Below are 14,534 nucleotides of genomic sequence, written 5' to 3'. Positions count from 1 at the left end.
ACAGATGTGCTGCCCCACGAACATTCTTCATTCTCCGATGGAAGTCTACCGGTGTTTGTCCTACGGCAGCCAAGAAAAGAATAACAGCACATTCATCCTGTTTGGACATACTTGTCAATAACGTCGCAGTAGTGCACGATTCAGCTGCTGGACGCACGTCGGAGAGATACGAATACCACAGTAATCCCTTGTCTTCATGTGGGTCCTTATGCAACCCGCATCGTAGCTTCGTAGTCGCGTTACGTCACATATACGTTGCAACAATGCCCTCAAACGGAAAATTCTTGATCGCCTCTTATAGATTTAAAGACAGCCGATAATGGCTGAAAACACTAATCGCCTGTATTATATCGCAGTTATGACGTAAACATACAATCAGCTTTAATAAAGGATGTATGAAAAAGAATCATCCGATTTTTAAAAAATCACAACTATTATGTTATTTGAAACATATGCTTGAACAAGGTACTGTTGGCAACAGAAAACTCTCGAGTTTTACATGGTTGCAGTGTGTGCCCACTTAGGTCTAGTAAAAATGGTGTCGGGACAACAGAAACCGTTTCGTGTTCTACGTTTTCGGTAGCGCAGGTCAGTTATAACAGTTCAGCGTGACTTCCGTACTAGGTATGGAGTGGATCCTCCTACAGCACAGAGCATTAGACGAAAGCACGAATAATTCCGAGGAACAGGTCTGACACAGACGTTGAACGTATCCGCCATAGTTTCTTAAGGAGTCCGCAGATATCAATTCGCCATGCAGCGCGACAGCTCAACATGCCCTCGATGTCGGTCTGGCGTGTGTTGCGTCGACGTTTACACTTGAAACCATACAAAATTCAGCTACTGCAAGTTCTTCGTGAAGGTGACAAGGTGACAAAGACAACGTGTGGAGTTCTGTAATTTCGTTCTTGGCAAAATGGTAATTGACAGTTTTCTTCCCCGCTTAGTGTTTAGTGACGATGCAACATTCCATTTAAATGGAAAGGTGGCCGTCATAATGTGAGAATATGGGGTACGGAACAACCACATGAAGTTCTACAACATGAGACGGACTCTCTAAAATTTGACGTGTTTTGTGGAGTTTCACGGGAAAAGGTATACGGTCCATTTTTCTTTGCCAAGAGCAGTGTTGCAGGAAGCGCATATCTCGATATGCTTGAGAACTTTCTTTTCCCACAGTAGGAGACTGATTGGAACGACTTCAATTGCCAACAGGACGGGGCACCGCCACATTGGCATCTGGAAGTGCAGGAATTTTTAGATCAAACGATTACTGAACGATGGATCGGTAGCACTGGACCAAATCATTTTGCCTTACATTACTGGCCTCCAAGGTCACCGGACCTGACTGTATGTGATTATTTTTTGTGCTTTTTTTTAAAGACTCTGTTTACGCGCCTAGGTTACCAAAAACAATGAATGAACTGAGACATTTTATAACGGCAGCTGCGGAAGCTGTAACTCAAAACATGCTCGCTGCAGTGCGGGAACAATTTCAATACCATATTGACATGTGCCGTGTATCTCGAGAGGGGCGTATTGAACACCTATGAAGAGGTATAGAACAGGTTTTTGAGTTTCCCATGCATCAAAAAACAAAATTCTTTGTATATATTTAATAGTTTCAAAAATATAGAAGTGCCAAATCGGATGATTCTTTTTGATACACCCTCTATTTTTCTGATTTAAGTTTTGGGTCTGTGTTATATTTCATATTGCTTTTACCCAATATACTTATAGTCATTTCAAGCTTATTTTTGAATTGTGGAGTTTCAAATAAGGTTTGCAAGAAAACTTATTTTGGTGGAGAGCAAAGCGATCCAGACGCTGCGGGTGTTCCTGTCACACAGCGTAACACCAGCTCGCACTCTTTCTTTTGCAGGCAGCTTGGCGTACCAAATCGCGCAGTGCCCCGTGTCCGTCATCGGTGGCATCGGCTATGGCGTCGCTTGGGGCTTCCTCGCCAAGTACATCCCCGAGAAGGCCGACGTGAGTATGCAAAGGAGACTTACTTCGATATGATGTTGAATGATACTGAATTTTTCAATTATCCTTTTCTTAATGTACTTACGGCTTCGCACACTGTAAAAAACCAACGTTTTAAGAATTAGCAACAGCACAAAAGCACATAAGTCAATGGCCTTTCTGCATTACGCAGGTAGTATTTCCAACAGGATCGGTCGCATTCTGCGGAAACACAGAATGAAGTGCCCTTTTTCTTCCACCATCTTAGATTAGGGTCTTTTTTAGGGTCTGTAGACAATGAACTTGGTTTTGTGACATATCACACATTGGTCAGACCATTAGGAAAGCGAAAGACCGGTATAATGAGGATAAGAGCCAAACGCAACAACCGACTAAATCTGTTATTGTAGACCATTGCCCTTGTACCGGGCCGGCCGGAGTGGCCGAGCGGTTAAAGGCGCTACAGTCTGGAACCGCACGACCGCTACGGTCGCAGGTTCGAATCCTGCCTCGGGCATGGATGTGTGTGATGTCCTTAGGTTAGTTAGGTTTAAGTAGTTCTAAGTTCTAGGGGACTTATGACCACAGCAGTTGAGTCCCATAGTGCTCAGAGCCATTTGAACCATTTGAACCTTGTACCGGTCTTCCTGTGGTATATAACATGGCAATTCTGGCACGCACTCCCAGCTTTTGGGATATTATTATTAAGGAAGTAGTTGATATTAAATTAGCAAGGGACCTTAAACATACATATAAATGGAGGCAACTGCTTAAACTCTGCTTGGAATCCTGCTCCCCCCCTGTCAATCGGCAGAGATACAGCGTTAGTGTTACTGCGTCACCCATTGGTAATTAATATTCACTATTGGTAAATTCTGACGTTAGTCATCTCTGGTTGTGTGGTGACGCGTTGTCTTTCTGCATATGACTTCATAAGGAGTTCGTAATTTTCGCTCTTAGTCCTTAAATGATTTATAAGACATTTTCTGTCTCAAGGAATTTCCATTTATAGGGTGATTCTTACTAAGGTTTAAAAACCTCCAAAGTGACGTAGGTGACGCTGAGACAAGTAATTTAATGAAAGACACATGGCGTCACGGATGTCGGGAAATCCCCAAACGTGGATGAGAAATGTGGAACATGTGACGTCAGTAGATGACGTACCTCGCCGCAAGTGCAGCAATTGGTCCTATCGGTCTGTCACCCCTGATCATTCCAACTCTAGTCAAATAGTACCGTCGGTCTGTGTCCTGGCCCACGTGCACGACTTTTGTACGTGGGCTCAGGATTCAAATCCTTCGTCCAGCAGGTGTTACACAATTATGTGTTTAAATTTCCTTTACTTTACGGCTATGGTCACAAAGTTTTTGTCAACAGATTACCGGTTTCGGTCTATAATGACCATCTTCAGAAATGTTTTATAAAAACAATGTCCTAATGTACTGCAGCAATAGTGGCATCGTCATATGTTAAAAGCAAAATCAGCACCAGCATCGTCAAATACATATAAATAACAGCACACACTAGAGTCATCTTGTCAGCAGCACTACTGTTCAAAACAAACTGCCGTACAGTAGCTATAAGATATTTTCAATGTGTTAACATTGAGGTAAGATTTATTATTTTACCTATCGGTCTCGCGGTTTGTTGTATTTTATTGCAAAGTACAGTACAACAGAAACCTACAGTACTGAGTCACAGGTAAATGAGTATAAGCTTCCAAATTGCGTTCAGTAAATGACCTACGTTTTCTTTACCAAATAATGTCTGTAAAAAAAGGAGAGACAAAAGGAAAGAAACACAAAATACGAACAACTTTTCCTTTGTTACACTTATGGCTATAATCTTATAACTTCTACTTTTTATTGATTTTGAAAAGCTAAAACTTCAATAGTTTTGTTTTCATTACGTACGAATATGAAACGTGTACGGCAGCCAATTCAGACAAGGAGAAAGTAGAATTTTTTGAACCGTGTTGTTGCAGAAGAAAGCTAATGGTTAGTTGAGTAGATCGGACAACCAACGAAGAGATCTGAATCGAAATCTGTCGCACGACTTGACTAAAAGAAGGGATCGGTTGATAGGACAACTCCTGGTGCATCAAGGAATAATTAAATTGATAATGGAAAGAAGTACTAAAGTACCAGGCAGTTATAATTAAACTGCAGCTACTCACAGAGGTCCAGTGTGCGCTGTTTATCGTATGGCGGCGAAACATAGTAGGTATTCTAATGCGTTAATGCGGAACCGATTTACACTGGAAGTAATTAGTTCCAATTTTGGTCACCAGGTGCATATCTGGCACTGTATAGTATCTCGTCGACGTCTCCGATGCTCATAGTGAATAAATTTTGTAAGCGGTGTTTAGTATTAAAATCAAAATTATGCAACTTACTTGTTTGACATTTTCTGCCCACCTCCCGTTCCTAATCCATTACATATGGAATCATATCTATACATGGCCATATTTGCAACTGGTTGCCAAGATTGGAATTAACCTTTTTCCAGCATAAATTGGTTCCACATTAACGCTTTGGAACATCAACCACGTTTTGCTGCCGTAAGATATTTGCAACCTACACCGTGCCTCTGTGAGTAGCTGCCCTTTAATTATAACCACGTGGTATGATGAGTAAAAATTGAAGAGAAGCAAGAAGGGCTGACTACAGGAAGCAGATTCAGATGGCTGTAGGTTGCAGTACACAGACCACAACAACAAATAGCCTACTTTATCAGAAGCTTACTATTATTGAATTTTTAGCATCATCTGCAACTTGCAGCCTCTTTCAGGCAGATCACTTGCATATATTCAATTCCAGAAGCCACCAAAGCCTCACAAAATACACCCATAGCTTATAAATAAACGAAGCACAACTGAAATTCGAAAAACTATTCTCGAAGGCGCCAAATTTAATATTTGTTCCCAACGGAATTTAACTGTTGTAAATTTGATTAAAGTTAAAATTGTAGGTCATACCATATTTTATAACGATTAATTACAAATGAGCGATGCAACATATTTCCCGTAATTTAATATGTGTGAAAATGAGAGCGTTTCTAATGTCTACAGCCTGCTTGCCTTTGCAACAAAGCTATTATCTGAACCGGTGCTTAAAATGCTGTTACAGTACTTCAGTTAGGAACGGTAATATTAATGTTCAAGAAGACAGATGACAAAAGTGTGATAGATCCAGTTCACATAAAGTTAAGAACCAAATTCTCGAAAAAATGAACAAATTGTTACTAAAACTAGGACTACGATACAACTTAGGAGAAGTAATGGTCTGCTAGGAGTTAAAAAATCAAGTTTGCAATGTAAATCTCTCACATCACTATCTGAACTTTCCCACGATGTCCATGCCTTTGCGAAGGAGATTAAATACATCAGATCTTTGGGATATTGGTTGTAGGAGTATAAGATAATCTTAGCTGATTGATGCGTGTGGCGTTAAGTCTCTGCATGAGCTACGATCGCCTCGTGTCATTGCAGGCTTATCATTTGCACTCTTACTAAGAACTGCGTTGAACCAGAAATATAAATGAGCACCTATCACTACATTACATCTCTAGATTACCGGAGGCAAAAATGACACGAATTCCTGACGTGCAATCAGATATTTGTCTGACATCGATAAAAACTGAATTATCTGAAATTCCTTAATAATAATTATTTTGACTCTCATTAAATCTGTACTTACGTGTAACGTGTATAAATCATTGTGAGATAAAAGGGCAATCAATTTGTGATGCTGTATTCTTTTATTAAACTTGATATTTCTATCGTCTTATAGGTACGTTAGCGCTCTACCGAAGCGAGGGTTCGGTAGTTCGGTAGTTTTGGTACAGTACATAAATGATGTAAATCGTCGGATTACCGGTGGTGTTGGTAGCACTGGTAAGGAAAGAAATATAAACGAATGTGTCAGAGAGAATCTGAGAACCGACGACTTCTTTTTGTTTGTTTATTTTGTTTCGCACGTAACTACAACCGCACATCGCTCAGTGTTAGTCCTTCGTGTATTTTACATCCTTACAAAACATAATTTCCATTTTATAAGTAACAAAAATTACTTAATCGCGTAACTTCTGCGCTTTTATGTAACCAAAACAATTACTTTTAATGCAAGTGTAGTTTACATGCACAAACATAAAAAAATCTATGTAATTATTATTATTTTGTATTCAATAGTACGTTCTTCGTCGTGATCAGAGGCAAGGGTTTTCTGTTGTCATTGATAAGTGCGAAAGGTGTTTATGAGGAACAGAAATATGTTTCATATAACACAATGAAGTATTAAAGCAATGTTTGATATGATTTTGTTTTTCGGTTTTTTAAATATTACTTTTGGTTTCGAGCAAAGTTCCTTAAGTGGCATCCGGTTCTGATAGTGGGGGTGAATTAACTTTTCATCATCCGTATTTATCTCATAGGGTATTATAAGGCACCAGATACTTTTACTAATAGGCTCAGCTAGTTTTACTAATGAGGAATCTGGATTAGCCATTAAGCCATCAGATATTGCAACTGTGTTATAGTTAGTAATCAGTACTATCACTCCGCGATTAGTATAGTCATCATCACAGGAAAAACTCGTTGTCGAATAGCTTTGCCTTTGAGTTATCTGTGAGTCCAGAAGTGACTTGCAGTCCAATGCCAGAGGCACTATAGTGACGTCAGACGGTCCCAAGTGCAGCAGCTTTTATGCTTCGCCTCAGAATTCCTTTTCTTTTCTGCGCTGTCTCTTATCAATCGCTGTTCGTCGGCTGTGATTAGCAGAGCCTGATAGCTGTTAAATATATGAAAAGGGAGGCAGAATGTCGCGAGTGTAAACTGGTAATCTGACGCAGCAGTTCTACCTCACGAGACAGATAGTAACTGACAGCCACAATGTCTGCCCCGCAGGTAAACGGGAGGGGGGAGGGGGGGAAATTGCGGGTACCTAACAGTACTGTTCTATAGACAACACTTAATCTTGCGCTCATACATACATAAATAAGTAATTAAAGAACATCAAAACATAGGAACAGCTCAGAACAAGTGATGAAAATATTCTGCGTGGATTGTTACCATGGATTAACTTTTTTAATATTGATAAAGGAAAACATAGAAATCTAAACCAGTTGTCTTGTAAATGTCTTCTCCATCTGTGTCCCGTAAAATTAGCTGCATTGTCAGACAATAAAACCCGCGGGTTTGGATGATGGACTGCGCAGTACATGCCTTGATTGTATATAATTTTACATATTTAAGGAATAGAGTGTAGAATCCAACAATGTAGCTTCGGTTAGTCCTTAGAAGATGCAACAAGTCCACTAAAGAGGCAGCTTGCACTACACTCGTTCGTCCTCTGTTAGAATATTGCTGCGCGGTGTGGGATCCTTACCAGGTGGGATTGACGGAGGACATCGAAAGGGTGCAAAAAAGGGCAGCTCGTTTTGTATTATCACGTAATAGGGGAGAGAGTGTGGCAGATATGATACGCGAGTTGGGATGGAAGTCATTAAAGCAAAGACGTTTTTCGTCGCGGGGAGACCTATTTACGAAATTTCAGTCACCAACTTTCTCTTCCGAGTGCGAAAATATTTTGTTGAGCCCAACCTACATAGGTAGGAACGATCATCAAAATAAAATAAGAGAAATCAGAGCTCGAACAGAAAGGTTTAGGTGTTCGTTTTTCCCGCGCGCTGTTTGGCAGTGGAATGATAGAGAGGTAGTATGATTGTGGTTCGATGAACCCTCTGCCAAGCACTTAAATGTGAATTGCAGAGTAATCGTGTAGATGTAGATGTAGATGATATTACCTGTAGCACGTGCCAGGGGTCCCATTATATCCAGGCTCATAACATGTAGTGATTCTACAATAGTAATTGAATGTAATATTCCTCTGGCGCCGTGATTTGAAAGTTTTGCCTTCTGACATATTTGACACTTCCTCATCGTCCTTTGCACAATTCTTCTTAGATTGGAACTAAGGCTATATCGTCCAACCTTTTCTGAGCATCTGTACACTCCACAGTGTACCCAAACTACTTGTGTATATCATATTAATTTTGAACATCGTCTTGTGGAATTCAAACACACCAATTCCTTGATGGAGGATTTCTCCTATGAAATAAGACATTACCATGCAATTGATATAGCTCATTTATCCTTGCTGATTTTTCACACTGAATCTTCTGAATGACATGATTCCAACGAGGATCTGTTCGTTGTAGTTGAGCCATGTTCCTGCAGTTCTAAGATACGCTCTTCGACTTTCCACATCCTTCATTAGTAAGACTTTAAATTCCGTTGTCTTCTATTTCCATAGCTTCGGTTAGTCCTTCGGGTATCTTCAATAATGTTCTCTCTACCATGAACATATATAATTTCAAAACGTTATTCTTGTAGAATGAGGGTCTATATAGCTGATTGAGGAGGTAAAAGCTTGCAATTATTCAGAAAGCTTAGTGCCTCGTGATCGCAATTTACTCTAGCTAGATAGTAATGAAATTTTCGAAATGCGCATGTAGCTGCCAATGCTTCCAGTTCTCTATCTGTATAAGCTCGTTCAAAGTTAGTGAGCGTTCGACTTGCAAAAGACATGGCAAAAAAAGTATGTACACCGTCAACTAACTGGATCTTAAATAGACAAGCTCCTAATGCACAGGACAAGGCATCTGTCATCAACCTAAAATCTAATGTCATGTCTGGATGATGTAAGATAGGTGCATTGACAAGAGTGGTTTTAATATTCTTAATTGCTATCTCACACTCATGAGTCCATTGCCATGGCACATTCTTCTTTAATAAACACAACAATGCTTCTGAATTTAAGACTTGATTTGATATGAAAATATGATAAAATGAAGCTAATCCTAAGAATACCTTTAATTTGGTTCTGTTACGTGGTGGTGGCGCATTTTCTATTGCACTAATCTTCTTTTTCGTAGGTAAAATCCCATGTGACAAAACCAGATGTCCTACAAAGTTGATATGAGTTACTGCAAATTTCGATTTCTTGAGGTTGGCAGTCACCCCTGATAGTAGGAAATTCTCCAGTACTCGTCTTAAAATCTACACATGTTGCTCCCAAATAGGTATCGTAATTAACATTTTATCCATAAATGGTGTGACCACATCACGTACTTCAGGTCCTAAGACAGTATGTAGTGCAGAAATGAATACACCCAAACTCACAATAAGATCGAATGGTAGTACAGTAAATTGGTAACTGCGCACCAAGTAAAGAAAGACGGTATACTTTCTTGATTCCATGTATAATAGGAATTGCCAAAACGAGACTTAAACCTATTGTGGAAACAAATCTTGACACCAGGAAATTTTTGGATTAATTCTTCTACACTCCTGGAAATTGAAATAAGAACACCGTGAATTCACTGTCCCAGGAAGGGGAAACTTTATTGACACATTCCTGGGGTCAGATACATCACATGATCACACTGACAGAACCACAAGCACATAGACACAGGCAACAGAGCATGCACTATGTCGGCACTAGTACAGTGTATATCCACCTTTCGCAGCAATGCAGGCTGCTATTCTCCCATGGAGACGATCGTAGAGATGCTGGATGTAGTCCTGTGGAACGGCTTGCCATGCCATTTCCACCTGGCGCCTCAGTTGGACCAGAGTTCGTGCTGGACGTGCAGACCGCGTGAGACGACGCTTCATCCAGTCCCAAACATGCTCAATGGGGGACAGATCCGGAGATCTTGCTGGCCAGGGTAGTTGACTTACACCTTCTAGAGCACGTTGGGTGGCACGGGATACATGCGGACGTGCATTGTCCTGTTGGAACAGCAAGTTCCCTTGCCGGTAGAACGATGGGTTCGATGACGGTTTGGATGCACCGTGCACTATTCAGTGTCCCCTCGACGATCACCAGTGGTGTACGGCCAGTGTAGGAGATCGCTCCCCACACTATGATGCCGGGTGTTGGCCCTGTGTGCCTCGGTCGTATGCAGTCCTGATTGTGGCGCTCACCTGCACGGCGCCAAACACGCATACGACTATCATTGGCACCAAGGCAGAAGCGACTCTCATCGCTGAAGACGACACGTCTCCATTCGTCCCTCCATTCACGCCTGTCGCGACACCACTGGAGGCGGGCTGCACGATGTTGGGGCGTGAGCGGAAGACGGCCTAACGGTGTGCGGGACCGTAGCCCAGCTTCATGGAGACGGTTGCGAATGGTCCTCGCCGATACCCCAGGAACAACAGTGTCCCTAATTTGCTGGAAAGTGGCGGTGCGGTCCCCTACGGCACTGCGTAGGATCCTACGGTCTTGGCGTGCATCCGTGCGTCGCTGCGGTCCGGTCCCAGGTCGACGGGCACGTGCACCTTCCGCCGACCACTGGCGACAACATCGATGTACTGTGGAGACCTCACGCCCCACGTGTTGAGCAATTCGGCGGTACGTCCACCCGGCCTCCTGCATGCCCACTATACGCCCTCGCTCAAAGTCCGTCAACTGCACATACGGTTCACGTCCACGCTGTCGCGGCATACTACCAGTGTTAAAGACTGCGATGGAGCTCCGTATGCCACGGCAAACTGGCTGACACTGACGGCGGCGGTGCACAAATGCTGCGCAGCTAGCGCCATTCGACGGCCAACACCGCGGTTCCTGGTGTGTCCGCTGTGCCGTGCGTGTGATCATTGCTTGTACAGCCCTCTCGCAGTGTCCGGAGCAAGTATGGTGGGTCTGACACACCGGTGTCAATGTGTTCTTTTTTCCATTTCCAGGAGTGTATATTAGGAGATTGTGTTCTTACTGAAGGAATAATTTTATTTATTTCTCTGGCATCCAGAACAAAGCGAACACTCTCATCTGATTGGGTACCAAGTGAAAAGGTGCTACAGTAAGTATTGGATGGCTCAGCAATGCCTCAGCTAAGCATTCACTTTATTTCTCTGTCGGTGGTAGAGATTAGTGACCAATGAATGGAGAAATACCTGTGACAGTATGTTTTATGTGGTCTCACATTTAAATGACAGACATATCATCTTATGATGCCCGGTTTCTCTTCAAACACCATAGCATAATTCTGTATCAATTGTTTTAATTCACGCATTTGTTGAAGCATTAGGACATTAATTCAGTTACTTTTGCGTTATCTGCTCTAGTATGTTTATGCTAGAATCACTGGTCATTGGGCTAGTGATTTTCCTGCTATTATACCTAATAATGAATTCTTTGACAATAGGACCAATACAGTTTCTGCTTCTGTACCAGAAGAACTGTCAGAGGTCTGTCTATAGTTAACATGAACTTACTGGGGGCGAAGTCTATTACTGCATTCATCTCTATCAGTAATTCATGCCCCAAAATTAAGTCCAAAACAAGATTAGGTACCAGTAGGTACGTGCGACCTACAGCTCCATTACCGAGGTCCACTTTGATTCTTGTTTGCAGTTTAATCTAACGAGAGCGTCCTCCTGCAGCACCAATGCATTTCGCCACAGGTAAGGTTACCAAATTTGCTCGTTCCTGCAATCTCTTCATAAGAACTGTGGAGACAGCATTTACACTTGCGCCTGTGTCTAAGATTGCTATAACACTGAATCCCACAATGTTCGTTTGTAGCATGCTTTACGGTTTAAAGTTTCGGGATTTCTCACCGCGCAATGTTTCGTCCATAATATCAGCACCAAGGCTGTACCTTATCTTAATATTACTGTCACACTCCCATTCACTAACTCCGACCAGCCTTTCGGTGATACAGTTGGTCGCGTCTTGTTTTCCTGGAGTCTATGGTTTGGTGATGCTTGTTCATCTGTAACGGCAGTAATAATTTGTGACGGGTTCCGCCAATCATTGCAGGTTTCATTTTGAGTTGGTGGCATATTACTATCCTGATCCCAGTGTGACGTTCCTGGGTTCTGTTATAACCGGGATTAAATCGCCTAACATGTTTCTTGTTCTTGTATTTGCACCCATGGGTATACTTTTTCCATTTCTTTGATTATTGGCATTGCTAAATCCTGTGTTGAGGGAACCCGTTTGTTTGTTTTCATAAGCCTTCGCATGTTGGTGATAGTTTTTGGTATGTCCGTTTCCATAATTCTTTCTATTTGACCTATTATATCCATTTCCATTGTTCCCTCTGGCTCTGGTGTTTTCCATTAACGTACCTACGGCATCTACAGCAATCAAAAACTCATCAAAATTTGTTTCGCTGACATGCAATAATATAGTTTTTGCTCTCAGTATTCTAAGCATACGTATTGCAGGTTTCTGCTGCTTCAACTACTAATAGAGCTCCATCTCTTAAAATATGCCCACTCGCATAACTAATCTTCTGGTTTTTCGTCCATATTCCCGGTAAAACTCCTTTAAATGACCTAACAAAAACAACTGAATGTATAGAAAAAATGGTTCAAATGGCTGTGAGCACTATGGGACTTAACATCTGAGGTCATCAGTCCCCTAGAACTTAGAACTACTTAAGCCTAACTAACCTAAGGACATCACAGACATCTATGCCCGAGGCAGGATTCGAACCTGCTACCGTCGCGGTCGCGCGGTTCCAGACTGAAGCGCCTAGAACTGCTCGGTCACTGTGGCAGGCGGATGTATAGACGTCTTTTCCGGATTATAAGATGGAAACTGTCTGTGCTTCATTAATTTCTCCTGCATATGTAACGCCGCGTAATCAGTAACATGATTTGTCATTACATTCGCTTGTGTTAAAGTTTACGTATGGACCTGTTCATTAGTTCCAAAAGCTTGCTGCGTTATGAATGGACTACATCTTTCATTAACAGATTCACTGTCCGCGACAACTGAATAATTATCCTGGTAAGCGTGACGTAAATCATTTACTTGGTTGCGCTCACATCTTCGACTTGCTTGCAAACAGATTCCTGGTGGGCTAAATCTCTGTCTGACACGACATCCTTTACCTCAGACTGAATCTTTTGTTCAAGGGTATTAGTCAGCTGTGTGTCTTTGACACTGTGACACTCCAAAATACGTAAGAATAACACTCGACAGGTCTTTAACGTTCATAAAAAAACTGCATGAATTTCAAATCAAAAGTTTCCAACAGGAACAACCTACTGGGAAAATTGGTCGGATCACAGTGGGGCAGTCTAGCTGAAACCGTTCGAATTTCTGTACTGGCATTATGCTACTCCACTGCAGAGTATACCTATACTGTTTGGTATAAGTCAACACATGTCAAAAAGGTGGATATTGCCCTAAGCGACACATACAGTATTATAACAGGCTACTTGAAGTCAACTCCAGTCGAATTCCTCTATCACCTTTCAGGAATTGCACCCACCTTCTGTCCGAAGAGAAGTAGCAGCAAACACGGAAACAACCAAAGTGGAGCAGGAGAAAACGCAACCTATGCATAGGCAACAACCCTATCCACAACGGGTAAGGTCAAAGAAAAGTTTCCTCGGCTCATCGGAGAAACTAACAACCATTGATGGAGAAGCCAGGCTGCAACTATGGAGGGCTGAGACATCCCATCCTCCTGGTTGGAAGATGTTTTCAGAATATTTACCCCCTGGTCGTGATGAGAAGTAGCCAATCCGGAAGTCCTTAAACAGGCTGAGGTCAGGAGTGATCAGATCATGGATTAAACTGGCAAAATGGGATACATTGAAGAAAACAAAATCCAATGTGACTGCGGGGAAGAACAGACTGTTCATTATATGCTTCAGTGTCAACTGTGTCTAGCTACCCGTACAGAAGGTGACCTTCACCAGGCAGCAGAATATGCACTGGAAATCGCCAAAATTTGGTCGAAGATTATATAAACTTTGTTAATCTGTCAACAGTTGTATAAATTTTGTTTTATGTATGTTTCTGACACAAGAAAACCTACCTACTGCTGGAAAAAGTCTGTAAATTGTTCCGTTTGTTGCGTGATTTGCGCTTTTGTAATGCGCGCAAACCCCGAGTCACATTATCTATTGCTTGTGACAACTCAGCAACAGTATTCGATAATACCGGATTGGCCTAATTTCACATTTTCAGATTCCGATTTTAAATTATTAAACGCGTCTGGCAAATGCTTATAACGATCTTGCTTTAGAAATCTTAACGAGAACAATAGTCCGAACAACAATACTCAGAATAAATAAAAATTCCAGATAACAACAAAAATTATATGTAAGTCACAGATGATAATATTGTTCGTATCTCTCTGCAAGATTATAGCGTCTTTGATTCCTACATACATCGCAGAATGTCAAGCAGTCATATCACTACTAAAATTGTTCATACTAAACTGTGACATTATAATGTAACGAAAATATTCTACGTGGATGGTTACTATGGATTAACATTTTTAATATTGATATAGGAAAACATAGAAAGCAATTAAGTGATTCGGCTTTTAGTAATTTTTGGCCAAGCTTTATTTCAGCATTCGTAATGTGAGCATTTAGAGAAGTTACGCTAAAATTTAAGATGCACTTTTCACTAGTTACCACTTTTCTTGAAGAGCCAGTCTTACTTAAGACTTGTTACCTGGCCTTTTACTTATGCGTGACACCCTACACAATGTTCCTAGGGAAGCTTATTGAACAAACTTCCAAAGTTGCATTC

At 41.5% G+C, this 14,534-nt stretch overlaps 1 protein-coding gene across 1 annotated transcript in view; it reads left to right on the top strand.

Moving 5' to 3' along the window:
* Positions 1-14,534, top strand: part of LOC124775175 (sodium/hydrogen exchanger 9B2-like) — a 168,809-nt gene that overhangs the window by 112,191 nt on the left and 42,084 nt on the right. Inside the window, exon 9 of the mRNA XM_047250014.1 lies at positions 1,883-1,989. Within this exon, the coding sequence (XP_047105970.1) occupies positions 1,883-1,989 (107 nt within the window). The remainder of the gene's footprint in view (positions 1-1,882; positions 1,990-14,534) is intronic.

This window comes from Schistocerca piceifrons, chromosome 2, assembly GCF_021461385.2.
Source record: "Schistocerca piceifrons isolate TAMUIC-IGC-003096 chromosome 2, iqSchPice1.1, whole genome shotgun sequence".
NCBI classification, from domain to species: Eukaryota; Metazoa; Arthropoda; class Insecta; order Orthoptera; family Acrididae; genus Schistocerca; species Schistocerca piceifrons.
This window is presented reverse-complemented; position numbering and strand designations above follow the sequence as displayed.